At 39.1% G+C, this 26,184-nt stretch overlaps 1 protein-coding gene across 2 annotated transcripts in view; it reads right to left on the bottom strand.

Annotated features, from left to right (window-relative positions):
- tox (thymocyte selection-associated high mobility group box) overlaps positions 1 to 26,184 on the bottom strand; it is a 54,883-nt gene that overhangs the window by 2,777 nt on the left and 25,922 nt on the right. For both annotated transcript variants that reach the window (XM_046052101.1, XM_046052102.1), the window contains 5 exons: positions 21,406 to 21,690; positions 10,856 to 11,101; positions 8,243 to 8,479; positions 6,816 to 6,896; positions 6,213 to 6,710 (listed from right to left, as the gene is read on the bottom strand). In XM_046052101.1, coding sequence (XP_045908057.1) covers positions 6,213 to 6,710; positions 6,816 to 6,896; positions 8,243 to 8,479; positions 10,856 to 11,101; positions 21,406 to 21,690 — 1,347 coding nt within the window. The remainder of the gene's footprint in view (positions 1 to 6,212; positions 6,711 to 6,815; positions 6,897 to 8,242; positions 8,480 to 10,855; positions 11,102 to 21,405; positions 21,691 to 26,184) is intronic.

Raw genomic sequence — 26,184 nt, forward strand, 5'->3', positions numbered from 1 at the left:
TTTTTCCAAAGTTGAGGTTGGAATATTTTGGAGCAGCTGATTTGCAGGTAAAGGAAACCTAGACGTCTGTTAAACTCTTTGGTTTAGACCTGTGGCTTCCTTTCAGTGTTTTTTTTTCCAAAGTTGAGGTTGGAATATTTTGGAGCAGCTGATTTGCAGGTAAAGGAAACCTAGACGTCTGTTAAACTCTTTGGTTTAGACCTGTGGCTTCCTTTCAGTGTTTTTTTTTCCAAAGTTGAGGTTGGAATATTTTGGAGCAGCTGATTTGCAGGTAAAGGAAACCTAGACGTCTGTTAAACTCTTTGGTTTAGACCTGTGGCTTCCTTTCAGTGTTTTTTTTTCCAAAGTTGAGGTTGGAATATTTTGGAGCAGCTGATTTGCAGGTAAAGGAAACCTAGACGTCTGTTAAACTCTTTGGTTTAGACCTGTGGCTTCCTTTCAGTGTTTTTTTTTCCAAAGTTGAGGTTGGAATATTTTGGAGCAGCTGATTTGCAGGTAAAGGAAACCTAGACGTCTGTTAAACTCTTTGGTTTAGACCTGTGGCTTCCTTTCAGTGTTTTTTTTTCCAAAGTTGAGGTTGGAATATTTTGGAGCAGCTGATTTGCAGGTAAAGGAAACCTAGACGTCTGTTAAACTCTTTGGTTTAGACCTGTGGCTTCCTTTCAGTGTTTTTTTTTCCAAAGTTGAGGTTGGAATATTTTGGAGCAGCTGATTTGCAGGTAAAGGAAACCTAGACGTCTGTTAAACTCTTTGGTTTAGACCTGTGGCTTTCAAACCACTGAAAAAAGTAAATGTCAGTTATTGTAGATTTGCCCGTCAGCAGCACAGCTCATTGGGGGCAGTTAAGGTACTTTTAAACACTTCACATCACACTCCATCTCCTAGTCATACCTCAGTCAAGTCCGAACACAGACATGATAGACATGTTTCCAGAGTATACCGTTATACCTCTGATGTCCATCGCAAATAAACGTCCATAAATCCATGAAGAAATCATAGGAAGATAACATTTATTCATTTAGCTTGTTGCCAAAGGGACTTACAATTGCTATATGTGTCAGAGGTCGCACACCTCTGGAGCAACTAGGGGTTAAGTGTCTTGCTCAGGGACACATTGGTGGATGTGTCACAGTGGGGAATTAAACTCCTCTCACACCAAAGTCATGTGTCTTATCCACCACCCCAAGATGCTCCTAATAACTCCAGAACTTGCCTGAGAAATAAGTTTTCTTCACTATCAACAGAATCCAGTGATAGTTGTTTGTACATCCACGGGTACACCGCAAACTGGAGCTGCTAATAGCTAAATATGTGTACTTTTAATTTGCCTAAAGTAAGCAGTGTTAGACTTTAGGGCAGCTGTGGGTCGGGAGGTATCGGAAGATCGGTGGCTCCCGATGGCTGTGTCGTCGGTGTGTGAATGATTAGTTTCGCAGTAATGGTGGCTTGTTTACATCCTCCTTCAACCTGAATGAGTCTATAGAAAGCTCATGTTTTAACACACCAACCTTTAGCACTGCCTTGGTAAATGGTTTCTGATTAGCAGGGATGTGAATGAATGCAAGTGAAAAGGAAAAGGAGACAGAGATCCGTCACAGGTTCATCAGCAGTAATTACAGAGTTTTGAGTGTCTTGCGGATTTTATCATCTGCCGGGGGGAGGGGGGGGCTGACGAAGGTAAGAGGAGAGGAGGAAAAGGACGATGAGGAGAAGAAAAGGAGGTGAGCATACCTCTAACCGCAAGATACTTAAGGGAGGAGAGAGAGATGGAAAACTAAGCGATTGCAGTGAGAAAGTGCAGGAAAGTGTGTGTGTGTGAGAGAGGCTGAAAGGGAAGTTAATCTGAGTGTTGAGAGTGAAAGAGGAGGACAGCAGGTGGTTGGGTTCTCCCCCCTCTCCTCCTCCTCTACCTCACCTATTCATCCATTGTTGAGCAAATTCTTCTCCTTCACTCCTTCACAAAGACCCCATCTGCCTCTTTTGTCTCTCTCTCTCTCCCCCTCTCTCTCCTTCTCCCTTCCCCCATCATTTCTCACTCTTCACTCAAAGAATAAAAAAAGTTTTGAGCTCTGTCACTGTGTCCTCTCTTATTTTTTTTTTTCCTCCCTTCAGTTTTCCTTTTTATTTTGTTTGCGCTTTCTCAAAATATGCAAAATGGAGGAGTGAGAAAGGGGGATTATGTGAGTGTGGGATTTAACAGGGCACTATTAAAAAGGGGGATAAAAATGGGAAGTGAGACTCAGTGGCAAAGTGCCCCCCATGTTTAACTAGTTGGAGGAGACACTGCACTATCACATGTCTCCAATTCACCTATTCACCAATTCACACAGCCACTCGTCTTCCTCTTCCTCCTGTCTCGACAGACTATCAGCTGACCAACTGACAGTGAGAAACAAAGACGCAGCGGGGGTAACTGACTGACTGACACTATTATATAAGTAGAAAGGGACAGACAGACGTAGAGAACACAAATTTTAATTTCTATGATTAATAGTTAAAATGTGCTTTTAACTCAGTGTTTCCCACAGGATGTGGAGACACTATTGTGGGGGGGGTCCGGTAAAGTAAATTACATGTGTCCGTTTACTTTTAATGGACACATGTAATATGTTTTATACTTTCTGTGAATATAATCCAATTAATCTTATTTCCATCCTATACAGACGCCTTATTTTGAAAACCGGACGCTGTCACATGTGTTTCCTCCTCGTGCTAAATTCCAGTCCGAATTAAAGTCCGATCCAGTTTGATAAATAATGTTGTATGTGGTTCTGGTAACATGAAAACTTCACAGCCTCTCTTCAGGCAGGACTCTCATACTGCAACACTTGTTGAGACAAACTGACAGAATAAAGTCGCTAACCTGCCTGTCAACTCGCTCTGGTTTGTTTCAGTGGATTTACCATAAAGGCTTGAATACGTGTGCACTCCAAATGTAGGTGTGGCTAGATTAATCACCTTCTCAGAAACGAGTGACAGAAACACTCAAAGTGGGTCAGACCGTTTGTTGACTTTTCTCAGAAGTCAGCCACAGATGGAGTCAAACGGACATTTTTTCTTTCTTTCTGTCTTTCTCAGACACTTTAAAATCCTTCCACACTGCCGACATGTCACCGTAATTGTTCCATACAATTTCTTTGGTCTTTTGACTTGTTAGGCCGAAAGTGCTCTCTTTGCTATTTTCGTCCGATTAATTTCGGTGGCTGAACATTCGGTGCATCCCTAATGATTAAAATGGATTTTCCATAAAAGGATACCAAAGATTGGCTATTACCAACAATCTACTGATTGTCTCCTTGTTAAAAAAAAGTATATTAATATATTCTAACCTTCTGTCATTTCCCACACATACTGATTGTTATGTAAATGGTTGTAAACAGGAACACCTACAGGTAAATGTTTGTCTTTATTTGAATCACAGCACAAATAAAACTTCAACTTCAAGAACTGTGACTGGTCGGCTTGGTAGCATTGCATTTCCTCCAAGCCCCGAGGAAGTGCTCCGTGCTTTGAAGCCAGTTTTACAAGGGATTAGTCCTTTAGTGGACACTTTTCTTAGTGGATATCGTGATGGGAATTGAACCCAAGGCTCACACACCAAAAGGCATGTGTCTTATGCACTGCACCATCGCCACCCACAAACAAGCAGCTGTGAAACGGTTGATACTTTCTTTTTATATTTATAAATAAAAGAAAACCCCCTCGAAGTGACTAATTTCTCTATCAGAATTTGATCCATTCAGTCGATAACATTTTGAAAGTCTAGAAGAGCCACACAAAAATTATTTTACCCCCATTCTAGTTAGCTGAGAGCTAAACCGGAAGTTAGCCGGTTCACCGGCAGAAGTCAACATAGTGGAACCTAGAAACCCCACCGCCAACCAGCGTTCTGGCGGTGTAACTGCAGAGCGACACAGACACCAACGCACAAGTATAAATGCGAGGGTACGTGCGTTGGCTCTCAAAATTGTCCTGCGAAATGTTTGGTGCACCAGTGCGACCAGGAAATTCTTTTTTGTCTCACTCGACAGACCAAGTTGGTCCCACTCTGGAGCCCTGCACCAGTCTGTATGTTCAAACATCCATCTCTACAGGCAGACATTAAAAAACAGAGGCCAACTAATTGTGATTCATGCATTCAATTAGGATAGGCTGGATGTCTATTCAGTACTGCTGTCCACAAGGAAATACGGATCTATTATGCACCCCCGTTCATTCTGGCACCCATCTCATTTCCCCTGTTTGTATGTGCGTGTGTTTTGTTTCCTCTGCTGATATATTCGTCTGTCTCCATCCACCTCTGTGCAGACTTTAAATCTGCAAGACGCTGTTGGCTTGAGTAAATGTGTGTGTGTCTAAGAAATGGTTTGATGACTCAAGGAGCAAAGCACCAATAGACCACTACTAAGGAAACAATACCTGTGTCCCAATTGCAAACTAAACTAAAATGTTCACCCTGGAGGAGTGACAACAGTATTACATACAAAAAGATGGTTGGTTTTTTTTTTAGTTAGCTGTTGATGGATACTATTGTCAAACAATGCAATGCAGAAAGGAAACGCCCGTGCCACTGCAAAAAATGAAAATAGTAAACAGTGAATGGTGGTGAGACGGCTACAGAACGATCTTGGAAAACAAAAGTAATGTATTAAAACTCTCAAACATTTTGTTGTCTCTCTGATTGACATCCAATGGCACATTGCATCTTTTTCTCTTATATATGTATAAAACAGTATGTGGTTTGTGGATTAGATAGAGATTATTTTTGCGCTACTGATATATATCACAATATGTATCATTTATAAAACTGTCCAATTGATGCGTCCCGCTGTTAAAATGTTCAAATGTATAAAACAAACCACTAATAGCTAATGTTAACTCTTTAATTACACTTTGCTTGGAATCACTCTTTTGGAGAAAAGAATAATGTAAAATCATCACAATTTATCTGTGCTGAAAGTCAGTGAATAGTAATAGTTAATTATCGCTTAAAGAGAAACGTGTCTGTTAAAAACACAAACACATTTTCTTCAGTTATTTGCTTGTTATTGCCACTGAGTCAGTCTCAGAGTAATGTCTCCTTCAGGTTTTTTATGATCCCGTGCCCTTTTATTTTTATTACCCTGTGTTTTATACCATTACTTTGCCTGAATAAATAGGAGGGTTTTTTTTATTGATTTTCTCCTTGCTCTGCCTGAAAAACATTTATTTTTGCTTCTTTTTTTTCTTAAAACGCCAGGAGGAAAAACTAAAATTTGTGAATAATCCAAGTTTTATCCAAATCTCAGAAGTTATGTTTAAACGATAAGGTTGGTGAATATTCTACATGTATTGTATTCATATTGTCAACAAATCCCATAAGAAAACCGACAATGTAATGAGTTGTTTGTGTATCTCAGTCTGATATCTCTTCTTCCTCTGAGCCATTGAGCTCCACTGTTGTCCAAAAACCATTAAAACCCAGCCTCACTGTTGCACTGGGTGACATGTTCCTTTCCATCAACATGAACACACACACTGTAGTTTATTCTGACGCCCACACACACCGTCCTGCTGCCCCAAATACTCACTAGAGCACCAAATGTGGATTAATCCGTCGCTGAAAATAGACCCTAACGAACGCTCTTTTTCCTCTTGTTTGAGTAACGTTTCAAGGGTAGCTTCAGTATTTTTCTACCTGGACTGTATTTTCCCATGTTTTTGTGTCTATGTGACTACACATTTTTGAAATTGGTCCATTATTAAGTGAGCACACTGCAATTTTTGTTTTTGTCAATGGAGTCTAGGGGCTTTGACGAAAGCAATACAGCGACTGTTTCCATTTAAAAAAAGGTCCGTCTATGTAGGGATCCTTTCCATAATGTTGTCAGGCACTTATAATAACAATCTGAGCATGTCAGTGGCAGAAAAAGCACTTAAGCAGAAGTACTTTAACGGGGCGCAATTGCCTGCAAGGATTACGTTACAGCCCCGTTTCACTGCTGCCGACTTAAATTTAAAAATGTTTTTGTCCCATTTAGTCACATAGACACAAAAGCATGGGGAAATATGGTTCAGAATTAAAAGTACAGAACTTAGCCTTAAATAAAGCTTAATGGACAAGATAGGTAAGTACTTAGAGACATCACTGTTACTGATGTAACAATAAGAGATGCAAAGTACCAAACCACAAAATGTTAAGTTATAACATTTACACTTAGTGTGTGACTGACCTGTGTGATGGCAGGCGAGTGAGTCATTCCCAGTGAGTGTCCACTGAGCTGCTGGTGCTGATGGTGTGGACTGTGCATCCCCCCCAGGTGTGCCTGGCTGTGGAGGGGAGGGCTGACCTGGAGAGGAGGGGTGGACGCCGCCGCCATGTTGCCAAGGGACAGAGCTCCCTGGTGCGGGACGCTGGGCCGCGGCACAGTCCCTCTGGAGGACAGAGCCTGGAGCTGGGGGTGCATCTGGTTGTGAGGAGGGCGGAGGTTGTGGCCGAGGCCGGGGCTTGAGGCGTGGGAAGGGTGCTGAGGGTGAGAGTACTGCATGTACATGCCTGGGTGCTGAGGGTGAGAGTGAGGGTGAGGCTGATGGTGAGGGTGAGTGTGAGCGAGTGAGCTGGAAGGGTGCTGGCCTGGGTAGACTGAAGGTTTGGGTGTAAACATTGAGGTAGAAGAAGAAGTCGTGGAGGAAGAGTGGGGCGGCTTCATTTCAGACGGATCATTGTAACTCTGGAGAACAAGAAAAAGTAGAACAGAAAATCAGTTTGCAGGTTTGAGATTGACCCATTTACATCAGCTAAATGTCATTAACTTGTGTGTGTGTGCGTGCAGTACCTGAGAGACCAGACTGGCTCTGTAGGCAGCCAGTTGTTTCAGATACTCCTTCTTAGCCGTCTCTGTCCTCTTCTTGTACACCTGAAACGCAAACATGTTACTTCTCTGCTAACCACCTACCATCTATCAAATTTGTTTTTGTTTTGTTTGCTTTTTTACAGTTTACAGCATTAAAAAAAAAACGAGTAACTGTTTTTATAAACGTGTAAAATCTTGTGTGAATAATCAACACACACAAACAACGTCTGACATGTACTCAGGTATAACCATCATGAGTTTCACAGTATTTCCCTCAGCTGACACAGTTGTCTAATAACACATAACCACGATAATGAATTCCCTCAGCAGCTCCTTCAATGATTCTCTGAATCTGAACTTTGTGAAATGCGGGCGACATCCACTTGCACCAATTTTGTGTGCTCAGTAATGATTGGTGGTCTCAGCGGTATTGTTAGAGCTCAAGTTTGCCTGCAAAACGCTTGATTCCTGTCACAAAGACAATTTAGCTACTTGCCATCTCTCTCGCTCTTCTTTTATGGTTTCACTGAAGGGGGACGGACATGTTTTTTCTTCTAACTGGGTTTTCTTTTCTTGCATCAGCTGCCAAAATTCATAAACAAGACTAAGAGTTTATGTACATCCATTCTAGCTTCTCTGTGAGGCTGTACTAAGGTACAGGGTGCAATTTTCACCAATCCAATTCAGCTTTATTGGTATGAACAGCAATATTGCCAAAGCTACAAATAAATTAGAAAAAGAATAATTAATTTCATACAGTTCATTAAATAAAGTAAAAGTGTGTGTTAGTGTGTGTTAAAAAATAAATATATATATATATATACATATATATTAAAGATAAAATAAATAAAATAGTAAACGTGTGTGTGAGTGTGTATGTTAATAGACAAAAAAAAAAAAATAATAACAAATAAAAAACAACTGCTAAAAAAAAATCTGTATCAAATGTGAAATAAAAACAAAAACAAATAAAGGAACAATTACTAAAATAAACAATGAAAACAATAATTTGAAAATATATTACAATTATTTCATATATTTATTAGTCCAGTCTGAGTTTCCACTGCCTGATATACGTTGCTGCAATGATTTGGATTTCTGGCATTTCTCCTAGTAAATCGGGGAGTTTCTGTGTGTCTGATATAAATTTTAATTCGGGGTATATTTGGGAAGTGTTTGCAAAGTGTTTTTCTCTTAAGGTTTTATATATTAGGGCACGAGGTGAGAAAGTGCAGCCGTCTTAGTTTAGCGTCTTAGCTTCTTAACATTTGCTACTGAACACAAAGCACATCTGAGGATATATATGAACAGTTTTAGGCATTTGTTCATAAACCATGCTAAATGCTAAATGAAATTACAAAGGATAATCGGGGATTATAGTGCTGCTAAATTAAAGAGGGAGGATCTACCTGTTTCTGTTCCTCTCCCAGGCCGTCCCACATGGAGGCCACGATCTTTGACACCTCCCCGAAGGTGGCGTTGGGGTTCTGGGCCTTGATGTTGGCTTGGGTGTCCCTGAAGAACAAGGCGTAGGCAGACACCGGCTTCACTGGCTCATTGGGGTCCTTTCGCTTCTTCTTCTTTGGTGTTTTGGGTTTCTTGGAGATGTCCACTGACGCTGGCCTCTTCTCTCCTCCACTGCCCAGCTAAGAAGAGAAGAAAGTGGCTGAGTACGACACAGGTAGGTATGAAATATATATAGTCATGGACAGAGTTTAGTTCGGTGGAAAAAGCAAAAATGCATAAAAAACTAAAATAGCAGTAAGAATTTGACATGTTTGGTAGAGCTTAAGTGCTGTGTAATAAATTGTCTATATCAATTATTTTATGAGTCATTTTCCCCTTCTGTTATTGCTAACCTGGCATTTTACAGATTCGCACCTCCAGTTGTGTCTTTGATGACTCTCACATGACAGACATGTGACCTCAACCGTTCTTGTTTGATGTCAAGCTATGAATCAGCCACAGAGCTCAAATATGGGGAAACTCCCGGCAGCCCCCAGCAGAACTGATGAAGCTAAACCACTCTTTTAGTCCACGCACAGCAGTTCAGCTGACCAAGCAGAAATGTGAAATTTGTCGAGCAAAAGATTCGATAAATACGAAGAATAAAGTTTCCAATGATATTAATGTATGATGAATACATTTTGTAAATAACTACTTCTTTAGACCCCAACACAAATAACTAAACTTAAACAGAGAAAGTTTAAAAGTCAGAGACGTTTGTACTAGTTATAACTGATTGATCTGTGCATATCTGTTTTGTGAAATGGATGATGGGAAAATGAATCCTGTGTGTCTTTGACTTACTACAACAACATATCCATGTCCTGTGACATTCACATTCTTCTTATATTCATTTAATAGCTATGTGATGCATGTTGAACTATTAAATGAAAGTGGTATAAAAATTAAAGTATTAAAGTTGCATTATTAATGATGCAGAATCAATTCTTGTTTATTTTATTGTTTGACTACTTTTACTTTTATAATCTTTTATCTACTGCCTTGTGTCCACTGTCTATTGTTTGTATTTGTTTTTAAATGCGAGGATGACTTGTCCACTGCAACACAAATGTACATACGGGTACAAATAATGTAACCTGAACCTGAACTATGGCTCAGTTTGGTATCAAAGCATAAAAATAACATCCTAGCTTCAAAGGCATTCTGTATTTCTTGACTCTTCACAACATGATTTCAAGGTCAAAGCAGTAGGAGTTCACAGCTAAAGAAATGCAACAAAGTGCACCAGAGGCTTCACTTGTTGTTGCTAATTATGATGACAGGAACTGAGACGTGAATGGTAATATCTCTGCTCCACTTGCCCACCAAGAGCAACGTGGAGTTAAATTGTGGACTACTAGACTTTTTTGGGATTTTATTGCTGATATCAGCGACAACAGGAGCTTTGAACAAAAAATTATCTGAAGAAATCAAAAATGACAAGAGGAACAATACGGCAGTGGACTGATGGATGTTTCTGTAACCAAACAATAATGATAAAGCCCCTGAAAAAGTTTTTCTCCATAACATTCAATATTCATTTCAAAATCACTCAAAACCTCAGCTAATCTGCTTCATCGGGACTGCGTGGATGTTTGATCAGATTTGATCGACAGGAGCCTGGTAACGTGAGCAAAACGCCTCAACTGTCATCACATTTTGACTGAAATGTCGCTAAATTCAGATTTTTTTCTAACAAGCACCTCCCACTTCAAACCAGTAAGAGTAACACTGACAAATACAGAAATCTCTCATGTGAAATAACCAAAACTGTTAACTAACTTTGTCAGACAACGGTGTGTTCATGTAGGATCCCATCACTTACTGGGAGAAGCTGATGAAAATATGGTTTCTGGGCCCCAACTTTTTTTTCAAATCTTAATTAAAAACTCACAGCTCTTTTAGATGTTTGATTTATGTATTTTTCTTCTTCACTTTTATTTCCTTTTATTAAATTTGTGGCAACTTATTACTGCACTGTGACTGTATCTGCACTCAATCACCTTTGTCTATTTGTATTTTATTATAATCTTCAATTTAATTTAATTTTCCTTTACATCACATAGTTTATCTTGTGTTTAAGTGTTCTGTAAATATATAAGCAATTTCTTTTTTCTTCCTAAAGCGAGCATTGCCTGTGTATTTGCTCATAATGTAGCTCATATACAACTCATACTTACACACCTAACCAACGAGAAAGATACAGTTGGTAAATATTATTCAGCGGTACAGTAATGGTTTCATTTCCCCAGAATATGAACAGTCAGTTTGGTGCAGAGTGCTTGTTTCAAATGTGAGACACCTAACAGTGAAGGGAGCTGATTTCCATCTAGTTGATATGCAGGGAGAATGGGTCTATTATGACACATAACATTAACATAACAACTATCCACTGTCTACACAAACACACACACAGCAGAACACAAATGGTTGCTACAGCTCAAAGAGATGTGACTCGGAAACACATAACAACAGGAAATACAGTGTGTGTTTGTGTGTGTGTGTGTGTTTATTACCCTGAGTCCGTCATCATTCTCATCCTCATGTGCTGAACTGGAGGGAGATGGTGTGGCAGATTTACTTCCAGGAGGTGAAGGGGAACTATGGGTAACAGAGTTCCCACTCAGCCCGAGCTGGGATTGGTTAATGGTGGACAACTGACTCTGCTGGCTCATGCCTGATTGGCTCCTGGGTCCGAGCGCAGCTTCGATTGGCTGCTGGCTGCTGGTAAACCGAGAATCAGAGTTCACCATCTGCTGCATCTGTGCAAAGACAAGTGACAATGACTGATGAAGGCAAATATCATTTACATTTACTCAGTACTTTTGAGGAACAACATACAAGCATCAGTAAAGAATCAATCCAGTAAGAGATCTACAAGTGACAATAGAAACTAGTAAGAGCATATACAGCATCAGTGGGGAAACAGGTACTTCTCAAACTGATCTGAAAGATCCACATTCCCATTAAAACAACCACATACAAACACTTAAGAGCTGAAATCAACTTAAGCATCTTTATTCAACACTCTTTTTCCACGCTCACCATCGCAGTCGTTAATGGGAACAACACATTTTTAATTAGCATTTGAATTGCATTTGAAGCAAAACGTTTTACATCCAATCAAAGTAAGGATGGAAATCAGACAATGCAAAAAAAGTTTATTGATATTATGTATATTAAGTTATGGTCCTGACTGGTCTTGAGATAAAATCCCGAGTCCTCAATGTCCGAGACCGAGACAAGACCATAAAAATGTGGTCTTAAGACCGGTCTCGGAAACTACAACACTACTTGATGGGTATGTCTTTTGCAACACCTACAGAATATTCCAGCCTGCAAATAGGTTTTATTTACATCAGTATAACAATGTCCTCATTATAAATTATGCCAATTGTGCCAAAAGTCAACTTTCCATTATTCGACCTGAAGGTTTCATAACATTCAGGAAAAAAAGCTATTTTGTGTCATTTACTCCCTGTAAATTATGTTAAAACAACTTGCAGATTTTCTCTGTTGTTCTACTTAATCTGTTTAATATTGGATGACATGTAGGGCTGGACAATAAAAACAATAACAATAATTATCACAATATAACAAATGTTCAGTAAATATTCAATAAATGTTTGACTTTATTCCCTTGAATCATACACAAATTAGCACTTAATTTTTTTATTAAGATGTTTATTTTGTTGAGGAAAAAAGGACCGAAAAAAAGCTTTTACTTAATTTTCTGATGCATATTTGTTGAGAAAGATTTTATCACAATTTCTTTTGAATGTTCTACCTCAGATTTGTGAAGTGATCCATTGTTTGGCATCAAGTGTTGACCGAAAAGTTTAGTCTAAACCAAAATCTGGTTTCTTCAACTTTCACTCAGGAGAAAAAAAATCAGCCTTTAAACTCGAAAGAAATGACAATTTCAAACTTATCGTGATAATTATCGATATTGAAAAATATGATACTTTTTATCGTGATAACATTTTTGGCCATATCGCACATCCCTAACATCTGTTGTTATTGGCATGGCGTCCGCTTGTTTGACAGCTATAACCAAGCACTGTAAAGTCCTGCACCTGTAAGATCGTAATGTTCAGCAATGTAAATCGTATTTAAAGCCACTGTGCGTACAATATTCACCTCATCTATCTTTGTCAAACTGGCTTCGATAGAATTATACAGCGGCTGTAAACCAGTGAGAACATCACGGTGTAACGTTGCTTCCAACTTGCTGCTCTCTATGAGCATTATTTTAATGATGCCGACTTAGTGGTGACTTAAAAATATATATAAGAGTGGGAGGAGATGTCTACTAACATTAGTGTCAAGCACCTCTTCTGCTTAAAGTTTAAAGCTGTTTTTGACAAAAAGGAGAATGTTTCGCAGTTTGTTGTGTCCTTCTTTTTCACGGGCCCCCTCTGTCCCCCTCTGTGTAGCATAGTTCAGCATTGCCAAAATGTGAGCAGTCTCACAGTGACTCAGTCATCATTATTGTTCTGGCTATTTCTCAGGAAATCAAAAGTTAGCATTGCCAACACCCTCAGCATGGGAACTTTGACACGTATCGTCACAAATATGAAGACAGGACTCGGTTGATGATGTGTATTTAGAGTTTCCTCTTAGTAATCATCGAATAATGGCGGATGTGGTCTGGTGCGCTCTGTCCCCTTTGGGAACGCATTACCTGAACTCAATTACCGGCAGCAGCCTCTGAATACAGCTGTGGTATTTAGATGGAACGCAGAGTGACATTTCTCTCACATGGGAAGAGGTTTTCAGATTGACGTATGTGTTGGTGGAAATGCTGAAAAATAATAGCTGTGGTTTTAGGCATTGGTTAGGCTGGGAGTTCAATAAATGTCATATTATCTAACAGTTAAACTGACTTATTTGACAGCTCACCTGACGTACATAAAATTGTTTCAACAGGAATAGTTTGAAGACCTGAGGACCAAGCTGAGCATTATTAAATAAAAAACAATACATGGATTTAAATAAAATGGAAAAATATTTTGTTTTTGGAAATGTATTATTTTATTTTATTTAGTTATATTATTACTATGGCTGTATGTATTACGGATTATATAATACATAATGATATATAATATTTATAGTATATTTACATATAATAATATACAGCCATAACATTATGACCACTGACAGGCAAAGCGAAGTTGTGGTTAGAAGCAGGAAAAATGGGAAACGAACAGATTTAAATGACTTTGACAAGAGCTGAATTGTGATGACTAGACGACAGTGGTCAATGAAGGAAAAGCTGTGAACCGACGACTCACAGGGCTATTTTGGCAGCAAAAGGGAGACCAGCAGGTGGTCATAATGTTATGGCTGATAGGTGTATAACAATAAACTTGGGACATAAGGCTGCTCCCGGCTAATGTGTGGTCTGGAAGAAATGGCACTCAGGTCGGCCATGCAACGGGAAATCAGAGACTGTTGTGCCCACATCATTACAGAGATCTCCTCCATCATCTTGGATCAAGCACTCAACAGGTGGACCGTGTTCTGAGACCGACAGAGCCTCCGGACACTGTGTTTATATACAAGTTGACAATGTTTCCTAGATGTCAGAGTTTTTATGTGTGGATGAAAATCATATTATCATCACTGTCTTGTTGCTGCTGTTTATATTCTTCCAGACGCAAATTTAAGAAATGCACTGCAGAATTATTTCCCGGTTGTACATGTATATAAATAACTGTATATTGTTTTATATGTTACTGTATAGCTTGAAGGGACTACAAACCTGTGTTGTATAATGATAAACAAACGTCTTAGATACTTGATTAAACTGCCTGGATCAGGGTGACAGAGTGATCCTCTGAATAACAAAAAATGTTTACTGAACAAAATTTAAATGCACCAAAGGAAAATGCAGAGCAAGATATTTGAAGAATGGAAAGGAGGTATATTGTTTTCAGTGGTTTGAGTGGTAACATCACCAGAAGCATCTGCTGCCAGGAACAGGAGGGCACAAGGTCACACATCTAGGAACCAAAAGCATTTCCAATGAAAGTAGGCCGAGTAATGACTGACTCACGAAATGAGAAGGGGAAAAGCTTTGGTTATACTCACGCTCACATAGGCATGCAATTCTCAATCTGTTCTTGCTTTTAGCATGGAAAATCAGCATTAGCATTTTTTTTTATTTAAACTCATTCAATCAAAATGATAGCTTGGCTGAACAGCCTTCAGACATTCAGATGAAACACTCTGATGAAACTATTATCTTTGCTTGTGATCAATATGAACGTTGAATGTATGTCTCCATTCTTTATCTCCTCAACACAAACTGATATTCAAAAGTCTTAATATTAGAAATAGGGCTGTAACTAACGATTATTTTTTATCATCAATTAATCTGCTGGTTATTTACTCAATTTATTGTTTCGTCTATAAAATTAAAGGAAAAAAACACTGAAAAATGCTCATCACAATATTCTACAGCACAAAGTGACATCGTCTAATGTCAAATTCTCAAATTCTCACATTTAAGAATCAAATATTTGCCATTTTTGCTCAAGTAATTATGAAGTGATTAATCGATTTTAAAGTAGTTGCTGACTAATCGCTAATAGCTCTAATTAGGACAGTGACTTCAAGCAGAGCTGTTTTTACGTTGACTAATCTGACAGAAATCTGATATTAAAATGAGAAGTAACACTATGCGTCCAAAACTGTAACGTAACGGTGAGCAATGTGGATAAAATCTTGCATCACATTGTATGAAATGTTACCTCATGATGTTGATACTAAGGCTTCAATTAATAGCCGAGTCCTGAATAGCCGCCTACCTCGTTTACTGGCCTGGAGTGGGAACACATTTTGACAAAAAAACGCAGGTCTCGGTTGGATGCCTGGTCTGGATGTATAAAACCTCTTAAACCCTGCGGGGTCACCCGCTTTAGCTGCTTCTAAGCTGTTTAGATTGTTAATCCAACCATTAAACGTATTATCAATATGTCCGTATGAACATACTACACATCGTTAGATCGGTTAGATTCTCCACAATTCAATCTTTCAGTTCATTTAACAGAAACAACGAGCCCCAAAGTCTAATTCTTATAGATTTACCGGTGAAACCTAACCAGCATGGTAGAAGAGCTAAAAAGAAAATAAAAGTGCCGACTCCCGTTACTTTTGAAGCGCTTGTTAAGTCCGAATGTGTCCCTTCCTTGATTATTTATATTCCTTTAGTCTGAAAAGGTCCACCGATCAAAAGAATCAAAACAGCTTTTCATAAAAATGAATCCAAGTCGTGAATCCTGTCATGTGAAGTCCATCGCTCTCTGTCTGCTAACTTCTGCCACACTTTTCTCATCCTGCACCCAGTTGTTGGGTATGTTGGTTTTCATTACTTTGCTGCTCACAAAATAAAAGTGCATAAGCCGTTAGTGTATTTAATATAGTCTTTTTTATATATTCACACTGTTTGAAATAAATAAACTGTTTCATTATTGCCTATTTCAGTTTTGTGCAAAAGGAATTAAAGGACGCCTGTCTCAAATATAGGCAAGGTCAATTCAGTGATTTTAGCAAATAAAAGCCCGAGCTATTAATCAAAGTTTTACGGTAGTACCTTTATGGACATATCATTGAATAACGTAAATGCCACTGTGTTTTGGCTAATGCATTAAATTGACCCGTAATATCCAGGTTCTTCATCACATTGACAGAAAAGTCCTGTAAATCCAGTATTTCCATAAAGGAGCTCATTGATTTGCAATCTTGGCAACAACAGCATAATAAACCAGAGATATTAAGGGATTGTAAACTTGATATAAAAGGTATAGCAGGAGCTCTGACAGTATTCCCACCTTCTGTAATGTCTTTGTCCTTGGATTTGCTATTAATTCATTTCAAATTTCAGTTGGGTGTTTCTTTTGTTTGTTCATCAACACCACTGCTAATGCATGCTTGTTTCAAACAGCGCTGTTGGCGAGTGAACCCAACATGTTTAGATCAGAAACCTCGTGGAATGACTACAAGTTGAATCGCTTTTGTGTTACATCAGAAAGAAAACACTCACTCTCTAACTGTCTTTAAAAACAGGTAAGAACAACATCATCAGCTGAAACTTAATTTCTCTGAGCTAATCATTTTTGACATTAACCTTCAATCAGACGGCAGCCAAAAAATAAAGAGAGCAGTCAGGAGCTCAGTATTAACTGCAACTGAGTAGTCTTGCCTCCTCTAGGAATAATCCACACACACACACACACACACACACACATCGACTTGAATCTTTCTACCCCCCCAACCACCTCGATTAGGCTGAGCCGGGCACGGTTGCTAGGCAACCATCATTCATGGACCGGCAGTAAATGAATGTTAGTATGAGAATAAAAAAAAAACGAGGTGGGGAGAAGGAAAGAGAGAGAAAAGGTAAAACGGAGACACAGAGAGGGAAAATAAGACCCTTTCAGGCCACTAAAATAAAAATAGAAATTTAATTAAAACTTAGAACAAGAAAAAATGTTATGTTTTATAGTCTTAATTCTAATTAACTACAGTCAAGGTTGAGAGCTTATCAGGAGGTTTAAAACTGACACGTAAAATTACAGCCGGTGGATTTAATATGGAGATGAAGACAACAGACAGAAAGACTGAAAGATCAAGTGTGGGAGGTGAGAAAGTTCCGTTCTTAATAAAATATGAGACATCTTTACTACAGTCAAACCGCTGAATACTCAGTTTCTATGACACTTGAAGTAACTACAGGTCTGAAGTGAAGGTTTCATTTCTTTAGTGTGCAACACAGTCGTCTGAATGTCACAGCTAAAAGCAAGATTTTCACTTTACTGTGAAATGAAGACTTAAAATATGAGGAATGTCACATCGACCGGCTGCCATGATTCAAATAGCACTGCCATAGGCAATATCCTATTTCACACACTTAAACTGAATGAAATATGAAAGAACATAGTTAATATATATCAGCTGGCTGTCAGTTCAAATCTTAAGCCTCACTGAGATCCTTTCTTCTAATAAGTGAAGTCATCTTGGAGCAAGACACAAAATGATGAGTCCACTCTAAAACCTGTATTTTGAGTATCACGTAAAATCCAAGGTGACTGTTCAAAATGTGCTTCCTTGTGTTGGGGAGCCTTCATAGAAATTTCTGAAATCACTACTACAACATCTCTGCTGTCCATCCGTCTGCACAGAATATTGCCTAATACTGCTTAAGAAGTACGAGGAGGGTGATAGCACAACAGAAGTGGATTATTGACAACCATTCACAACTGGTAAATCCACAAAGGAGTTCTCCCTTTGGAAAGATACCAGTCAAATATACTTAAAGGAAGAATGAGTAGGATTTGTTTGAGGCTGTTTGGAAAACACACCACCCAAAGGTGGCCCCTCCTCCCCGGCGAAGTGGTCAAGCGAGGTGGTGAGTCAATTACGAGACTGAGGCTACATCCACACGTCCAGGTATTCATTTTAAAACGGAGAACTTTTGCCACGTTTGCACCTCCTGTCCAGACTAAAACGGCAAATCTGAAGACCTAAAATGAAGAAGTTTGAAAATGCTGCTGATCACGTTTTTTTTTTTTTTTTTACTCTGGGGCAGCGTTTTAGTGCTGACAGGCGAAAGACTTTTAAAGGAGACCTATTATGCTTTTCCACATTTTATGACTTATCTACAATGTTACAATGTTGGATGTTCATGTTAAACATGGACAAAGCTTCATATAATAAGGTTAAAGTAGTAAAGAAATCCCTGTGAGCAAAAACCTCAGATTTCCTCCTGTTCTGAACGCTCTGTTTTGAACTGCTTTTTCTACCAATGGCTCCGTTCTGCAACACACGAAGCCAGACGGAGCCGCTGTTCCATATATGGTCATTTTCTCCCACTGCAACAGCACAGCAACGTTCAGTCTGTCTGTTCTGCCCAGCGACAACAACAGCCTGGTAACATGCTTCAGGCCAATCAGAAGACAGTGGGCTTTGAGAGGGAGGGGCCTTAAAGAGACAGGAGCATCTACAGCTTGTTTCAGACAGAGGCTGAAATGAAGGCCTACGTGAAAAGCCAGTATAAGATATAAAATTACTTTTTTAAACTATGAATCATGCAAAGCTGCCATACAGGAGTCACAGAACTACAATATAGGACTGGAAAAGCAGTATAATAGGTCTCCTTTAAAACATTTGGCTTCCTGATTGGGACAAGTCATGCAAAGCAAAAACACAAATCTACTGAACGTTTTTTGTTTTGATATTTTGTTTAAAATAAATATGTCGCCATATTTGCTTTGCGCCACAGTCACTTTGTATTCCCGTGTTAATTTCAGTAACAGTTTCACCTCGTTGTCGGCTCATACAAAAACATCTCCGGTGTGGTTCTTCGTCTGCACTAGTACTTTCTTCTTTCGCAGAATCTTCTTCAGCTCTGGAGTAGACAATCTGCTTCCTGTTTATATCGGCATAACCAGTGTACGTGAACGGCCACTAGATGTCGTTTCAATTCTGAAATGCAGCTCAAACACTGGTGTGGACGGAGACCGTTCTTGTTTTAAAACACCCACTGCCCAAAGGCTGATGCACAGAAACAAAATAAGAAAATACAGGAAGTCTCTACAAATACAGACACCACCAGACACATCTAGTGACTGTCATTTCACACAATTGTTAAGATTACACAATCAAGGGAATTTTAAGTCAAGTGCATAAAATAAACATAAATGCCATATATCCATAACATATTATTACATTGTTTTCCACCATTTGAGGCTTGATTGCCAGTCTTTTAATTATGTCACCTTGTTGCGCCCTCTTCTTCTCCAAATGTTTAATGGAATTAGCTCCAACAGCTCAACTTCTAATATTCGCATAATTGTAGTCACTGAAACGCAAATTAATTAGGATTTTCTTTTGCAGAAATTCTGTAAAAACAATTGTGGATGGGAACTAATGTTAGAAATGTTGCAACAAGCAGAAAGCGAATAAGGTGGGTGTCCATCCACTAGGTACAAGCAAATAAACTGTCTACCTGAGCACAAGGCTCCACTGAAGAAAACATGGAAAATGAGCTTGGATGTCTGGACCTTACTGCTATCGGGCAGGTTCTTTTGTTTCAGCTCATATGAGACCATATTTGATTCCTGAAGCACAACGATGACAGAGAGGCGCCAACAACGGGCCTCTTGATTTATAGCGGAGAGTCTCCCTAGGGCTGCAGCAGTGCGTTCTGGGGAAGGTTACGCTGGATATCATTTACAGACACTCCTCTGCTGCTTCATTGCATTTGTTTAAACCCATTTTAGAATTGTTGTGAAATGTAATCAGACCCAACAGCTGATCTGTCATGAAATATTCCCTGCATCATTATTTATTCGACAAACCATCGTCTATTTGTTGCATAAAGTCTTTATCGTTAAAGAGGGGAAACAAAACACCTGTAAAACCTTTATAACCGATATTGTGAAGCTGATGAATTCTGCCGCTTCCATCTAGCTTTACAAATTACATACATTAGCATAAAAATGCCGGAAATATGCTTTGTGCATATTAACATTTGGAAAAGAAATCAATCCGCCTTCTACATTAATTTATTTGAATTACTTATTGTTGGTACATTAGTTGTAGAACAAGCAATTTAAAATAAATCTATGTGCAGCAATTCTTTGTATGACAATCAATCGTCAACTGAACTGTCATGATTGTGACAACCCTGGGGACAACTTTCATTTTTAATCATTCTTTTAAATCCCCCCATCCACTCAGTTTTCACATTCATCTTCTGAAGGGGGAAAGTTTCTCTGTTCTCATCTTATCTATCTCATGCATGAATTATTAAAAACATTATCTAGATTTTTTTTAAGATTCTTTTTCTTACTCAAAATTGGGCTAATATACAAATCCATTTACATTTTTTTCAATATTCTGTTTTGTTTTTAAATTATTTAACTGTCCCTGTATGTGGACACAAACATGCAACAAAGGAGTACAATGCCCCACCTGACAAAATGGTTGTCATGGAAATGTTTTTTATGTCATGTTATGCTATGTGTTTAAGCTCAATAGTTTAAAAATAACAATAAAAAACATATTTTAGACGACAACCCAGTAGCATATTGTTATCCTCATCAACATCCAACATGTAACAGAGTACATAGCTGTAGTTAAAACTGATTTCTTTACATTATGTGAGTATAATACTTATTCTTATTTTGTGTAAAGCAGTCAAGCAGTCAAAAGTTGCCATTTAATGTTGTAATATGCATGTTTGCATTGTTATTAATGTTCATATTAGGGCTGTCCCCGACTAAGGAAGTTGAATCAGAATTGTCTTAAAAGTCTTGCCTATAGTCGACTGATGGTCGAATCATGTGTATGCTTGTGCACGGCGATTGCGAGTGGCAGGGGGTTACACGCGGTAGCTCCGATTTAATCTTGAGAAGCCGCAGTCTATTTTTTAGTCACTGTAACTTACACTCTACATTTCCAGCTAAACTGAGGCTTATTGTTGAAATTTTCTCTCTGCTCGCCTGCCATTCACAGATCTTGTGCAGAGTTTTGCGTGCACGCTGTGCGGCCGACGCACATCGCGGTTCCTCGCGGGTCCATTTCAAGTAACTGTTTAAAAACAAAATAATATTCTTTGTGTGGTTTTTCAATGATAATAAATGATCTGAACGTCCCACAGAGAGTTGGTTTTTGGTGTATAAAAACTACCTTTTACTCTAAACTTTAATTTATAAAACATAAACCTGTTAATAAGACTTTACTGTATATACTACTATTTTTTTAATCTTGACTGGCCTCCTTGAAAGAAAGTTTTTTCACAGATATGCCTGAGGCATTTAGCACATGGCCATCACAGTTAGCCATCTTGGATTGACGAGGTCATCAAGCAATAAATATTTGGAAAACAAGAGAGTAACCACACAGTTACGATGTTGCTGTCAATCAACTGACCATGATATAGTAACCCAAAGTGGAGTTAAAATAACATTTGCACATTCATAGATTTTTTCAAAGAAAGAGGAAAGGGAGATTTAATTTCAGGAATATGCAAAATATGTGTGATTAATTATTGACTTACCACAGACAGAGTGCTGGTCATTGGGCCGCCATTCGGACTGTATGCGCCACCATCTTGGTTCAACATAGAAGCTCCATCTTGTCTACCAGGCATACCAGGCATATCCATGCCCTGCAGCTGGTAGGGGTGGTGTGGAGCTGAGCTGGAGGGGGAGTCCAGAGGGTGGTACGGTCCAGAGGGGGAATCGTGGGGGAGATGGGGGGGCAGCATGTGGTCTGGCAGGGTGGGGGGAGTGATGGGTGGGATGTTGAAGTCCTCATCGCCCAAACCACCCATTGAGTATGACTAAAAAGAGACGGAAGGAAAGACAAGATTGGAAAAAAATACTACAAAATACGCACAAAACACTTTTCAAACTTTGTGACTGAATATTCAATCATAGTTGTTTTCCTTACTGACTCTGCACTGGTGTGGGACATAGTGAAGTTTGGGCAAGCTGACATATTGTGATAGAGCTTGGGTGTATGGGTAATGTGACAAGTTCGAGATAATCAATAAGAATTACATAAGAGACCAAAGTGCCATGAAACATTTCTGTCAGAGATAACAGATAGAAGCGATGGAAAACCATCACCATTACCCCAGAATGCGGAATCGAGCCTGAACTACGTCTCTGTGTTGTTGTGTCATGCACTTATTCTTCCTCAGCAAGAGCTCCTATCACAGACTAATTATCACTAATGACATTCCCAGCCTTGAAAGCCTTGTGAGCAAATACTCACTCATTCAGCCACAGAACAACACAATCATTTATATGTAGTGTAAAGTCCCCCTTGCCTGAGAGGATAAACACAAAAATATATCACTGCTAATCTGACATGCACAAAAAAAAACAGTAGCAGTACTGTATATGATAATGAATTACTCTGAGAGCAAAGACAAATGAGAAGGAGACATGAAGAGGGAAATGGAGTGAGAGAATCATGCAAGAGAAGAGTGAAAAGAGAGAGAGAGAGGCAGTGTTAGAGAAGCCCTCTCATACTAATCTGACAGAGGAGATCTTTTATAGAGACTGACAGCCTTTTCTGCTTGGCTGGCCACACCAGTCTCTCCCTCTCATACTCTTCATCTCTCACCATCCTTCTCCTTCCACCCCTCTTTGGCTCTTCTAATCTCATCCTCGATTTTCTCTTTCATCTCGCTCTCACTCTTTCATTCTCTCACACTTTTTTATACTCTATAATCTCAAACCTACACGCAGTGGTGAGTTATGAGTTGGCCGACTTGTGAGCTGAGTGACGGCTCAGCTGTCAAGTTATACGTAACTGTATATGCTCACCATGTGATTAGTGAGTAAACCACGATTTGAGATGATAGTTTCACCGCTTTAAAATAAAATGCGGGAAACGGAAAATTAAATATGTGCACTATGAAAAATGATCACTAATAAATTAAATAACCATTATCTCCCATTCCATTCTTAATTCACAAGGATCAAATTTTAATCAGGCATAATTAGTGCAGCAGAGGCACTTTTAGTCCCTAAAAGCTCCAAGCTCCAAAAACACTGACTCCTACACTCCCCATAATGCAACTCAGTAGCATCTTTTATATTCTCAGTGACTAGCATATTGACTTTGACATGTAAAATCTGTGATGTTTTGCTTTCATAACGGGTAAAGGAAACTACAACAGACACCCACTAGGACGTGTAACACTGGCATCTAATTTAAGGACTGTACCCTGCATTATCACTGTTGTCCTCATCCAAGTGTCCAGGGTTTTGCACGTTTTTCAAAGCGCTACACAGCTTCCACATACATCATTACACATACATTGATAGTGATAGACCGACTTTGCCTGCACTCACATGGCCGATCAGGGGCAAATTGGCCATCGGGAAATTTGGGAACATTCCCGAACAACCGGTCCATTTCAGGCTGGACGAGCCGGTGGTCAACCGTTTTTATTTTTCCGTTTCTTATGTTCAACTCTAAATGATCCGAGACTATGCTGGCCGGCTGCAGCGAACGCTGTCTGTGTCTATCAGACTGGGCCAAATTACTACTTTCTATATTGAGGGGGGATATGGGCGGATGAGGCAAGACCTGATGTGAAGTAATGCACTTATTATAACCAGATTATTGATATGCATTTATGTATAGGCATATAGGCTAAATTATATATTTATATATATAATAAACAACAGTTGAAGGAAGATGAGGAGGAACAGAAGGAGCTGTAGGAGGAGGAAGAGAAGCAGCAGGAAGAAAAGGACAATGGAACCAGAAACAGTGACAGGTACAGTGGCCTGTGCAGGGCTGGGTAGGCAATCATCCATACATAGAATAAAAAAATGGATTATTGTTAGTTATATTTTTTCCTGATGTTCTTCTCATGCATATGTAGCACAATCAGTACAAGTAGAGTCAGGGTCCAGCACAGGGGAGCTGAGCCAGGATAGGCCTACTCAGAGCTGAAGCTGAGGGAATTGATTTTTATGCACACACATGCACACTGCTCTATAATATGGGACTGCATTGTAGTTTATGATTATTTCTAACTATTTTAGCACTTTTTTAGACTGACACAGGCTTGCCTGACCTGGACTTGATCAGTGCGGTGGTGCTTATACAAACTTAAGAGGCAGGTGTCATAAAAGGTTTCTTGAAGGTCTTCATCATAATGAAATTGACTGTATACAAGAATAACACTATATATTAAAATAACTGCAAAAATCTTTCTCCCCCCCACGGCGCTCGCATTGAAGGCCCCTCCGTCTCAAAGTCCCGGGCTAAATATCAGTCCCAGTACATCCCTGTGATGCAGGCAGCCTTGCAAGTGAGCTGCTGTGGAACGATGTTAGCTCTCCCCCTTGTGAGCTTTGGGAAGATGGTGAAAAAGTTATTTTGGAGCCCTAAGTCATTAGTCGCTATCATCTTTTCTAAATGTTAACACATTTCTCCCATGCTACATGACAGCTAATCTAATCTAAAACCATTTCTGGCTGCTGTATATAGTCATACTGCAGAGAATAATGCAGTTGAATGACGTCATTTCCCAAAGCACAGTTTCAATTTCATTCATTAATACAAATTCAATCCAAAACAACACATTACTACTATGACAACATGTATATTAGATTGTACTCTGCCTTGAATAATGGACTTATACATGACTTTTATTTGTTTTGATATCGGCAATATATTTGGGCCATCGGCTGCCCTGCTCTCTAAATATCACATAGAAAAAATACCCATATCGTTTTTTTTAGCCCTGACCAACTCCAGTCATCTGGGCAAGTTTATTTGGAATCAGAATCCATACAGTCCCTAACGTGCCTGAATTTAATGCACTGGAATATTTTATTTTAAAAAACATCAGTCTGAATTCATGTGGTCTGAACTCCCCTAATGTTTAATATTTAATAGCCCATTCCAAGTTGTGCAATTTCATAAAATTCAATAAGCTCAACTTGGAAAGTGAAAACAATCTGGTTGCTCAAATTGGGCTGGTCAGATCGAGATCCTACAATTCAAATTCAAGAAGACATTCAGACTGAATATCCAGGATAACAAGGATAAAGGTGTCACATTCAGTCCGAATGGTGGCACAATGACCAGTGCTCTGTCAGTGGTAAGTGGTCATTCATACATCACACATTGTAATGGTAATATTTAATAAGTGACAGGGAAATGTAAAACATGGTGGTGCATGGCCAGTAGTTGACATTTACACCAATGTTGATGATTAAATATCAAAATATGGCTTAATCATTTATCACCTACAGCCAGGTATAAATGAAGCAGCTGCTTCTATTCTTGTTCAGTCACCCAACAAACTCTCTAGTACTGTTCTACAATCACCAACCCTAATGTTTTTTTCATCTTTTTGTGTGTATCCAACATCACACTTATTACACTGTGTTTATCAGGCACCAACAAACCAACAAGTTCAACAGCCAGTTTCACAGTCTTAGTCTTAAACAAGTGTCCTGTTGGAGCTCAGAGCTCTGCATAAATTACATCACTTGTCTGTTGTCTGTCTGCCTCTAACTCTCTCTCTCTCTCACTCACTCCTCTGCTCTCTCTATCAATTCTTCAAGTTTTGCATAAATTACTTCTCTCTCTCTCTCTGCTCTCTCTCTCTCTCACTCCTCTGCTCCCTCTATCATTTCTTCAAGTTCTGCATAAATTACTTCTCTCTCTCTCTGCTCTCCCCATTCATGTCAGTACAATGGCCCATTCCCTGTGCACTGGGGAGCTTCTAGAAGACTAATGTAGTCAGGATTAAGTCCTTTCACACATGTTGTGTTCACATTACACACTTCTCACGACTCCATTTTTCAAGACTGTTTCATGCAATATGAAATAGCACATATGTCTGTTGGACATGATGACTAATGTGTGACCATCAACATCAGTTTCTGTGATCAGAATAGTGACTAAATGTGTAAATATTAACTTGTAATGCATGTAGCTGGTATATTTAAATGTTCTGGACAAACTCGTTTAATGTTTTACCTGCATCTGCAATTTTATTTTAGGTGTATAACAAGGTACCTAAAGAAATCTGGGCCAATTTCTCTACATGCTGTAAGCTCTTCCATCTGTGTCTCTTATATTGTGTTACTGTACATACTCACATACAATAGTTGTGGATCTTATTATTTAAATATCTTGAGGAGTAATGTCTGTCCACTTAAAAACCGCAGCTGCAACGATGATCTTCGCACTCTCTTTGTCAGTTTGGTGTCTCTTCTAGGAAAAGGGCATTTTAAATAGACTGTAGATGCTGATTAGCATAAGAGAAAGACAGATATGAATTATTATAAAAGAG

Source organism: Micropterus dolomieu, linkage group LG06 (genome assembly GCF_021292245.1).
Source record: "Micropterus dolomieu isolate WLL.071019.BEF.003 ecotype Adirondacks linkage group LG06, ASM2129224v1, whole genome shotgun sequence".
In the NCBI taxonomy this organism is placed as follows: Eukaryota; Metazoa; Chordata; class Actinopteri; order Centrarchiformes; family Centrarchidae; genus Micropterus; species Micropterus dolomieu.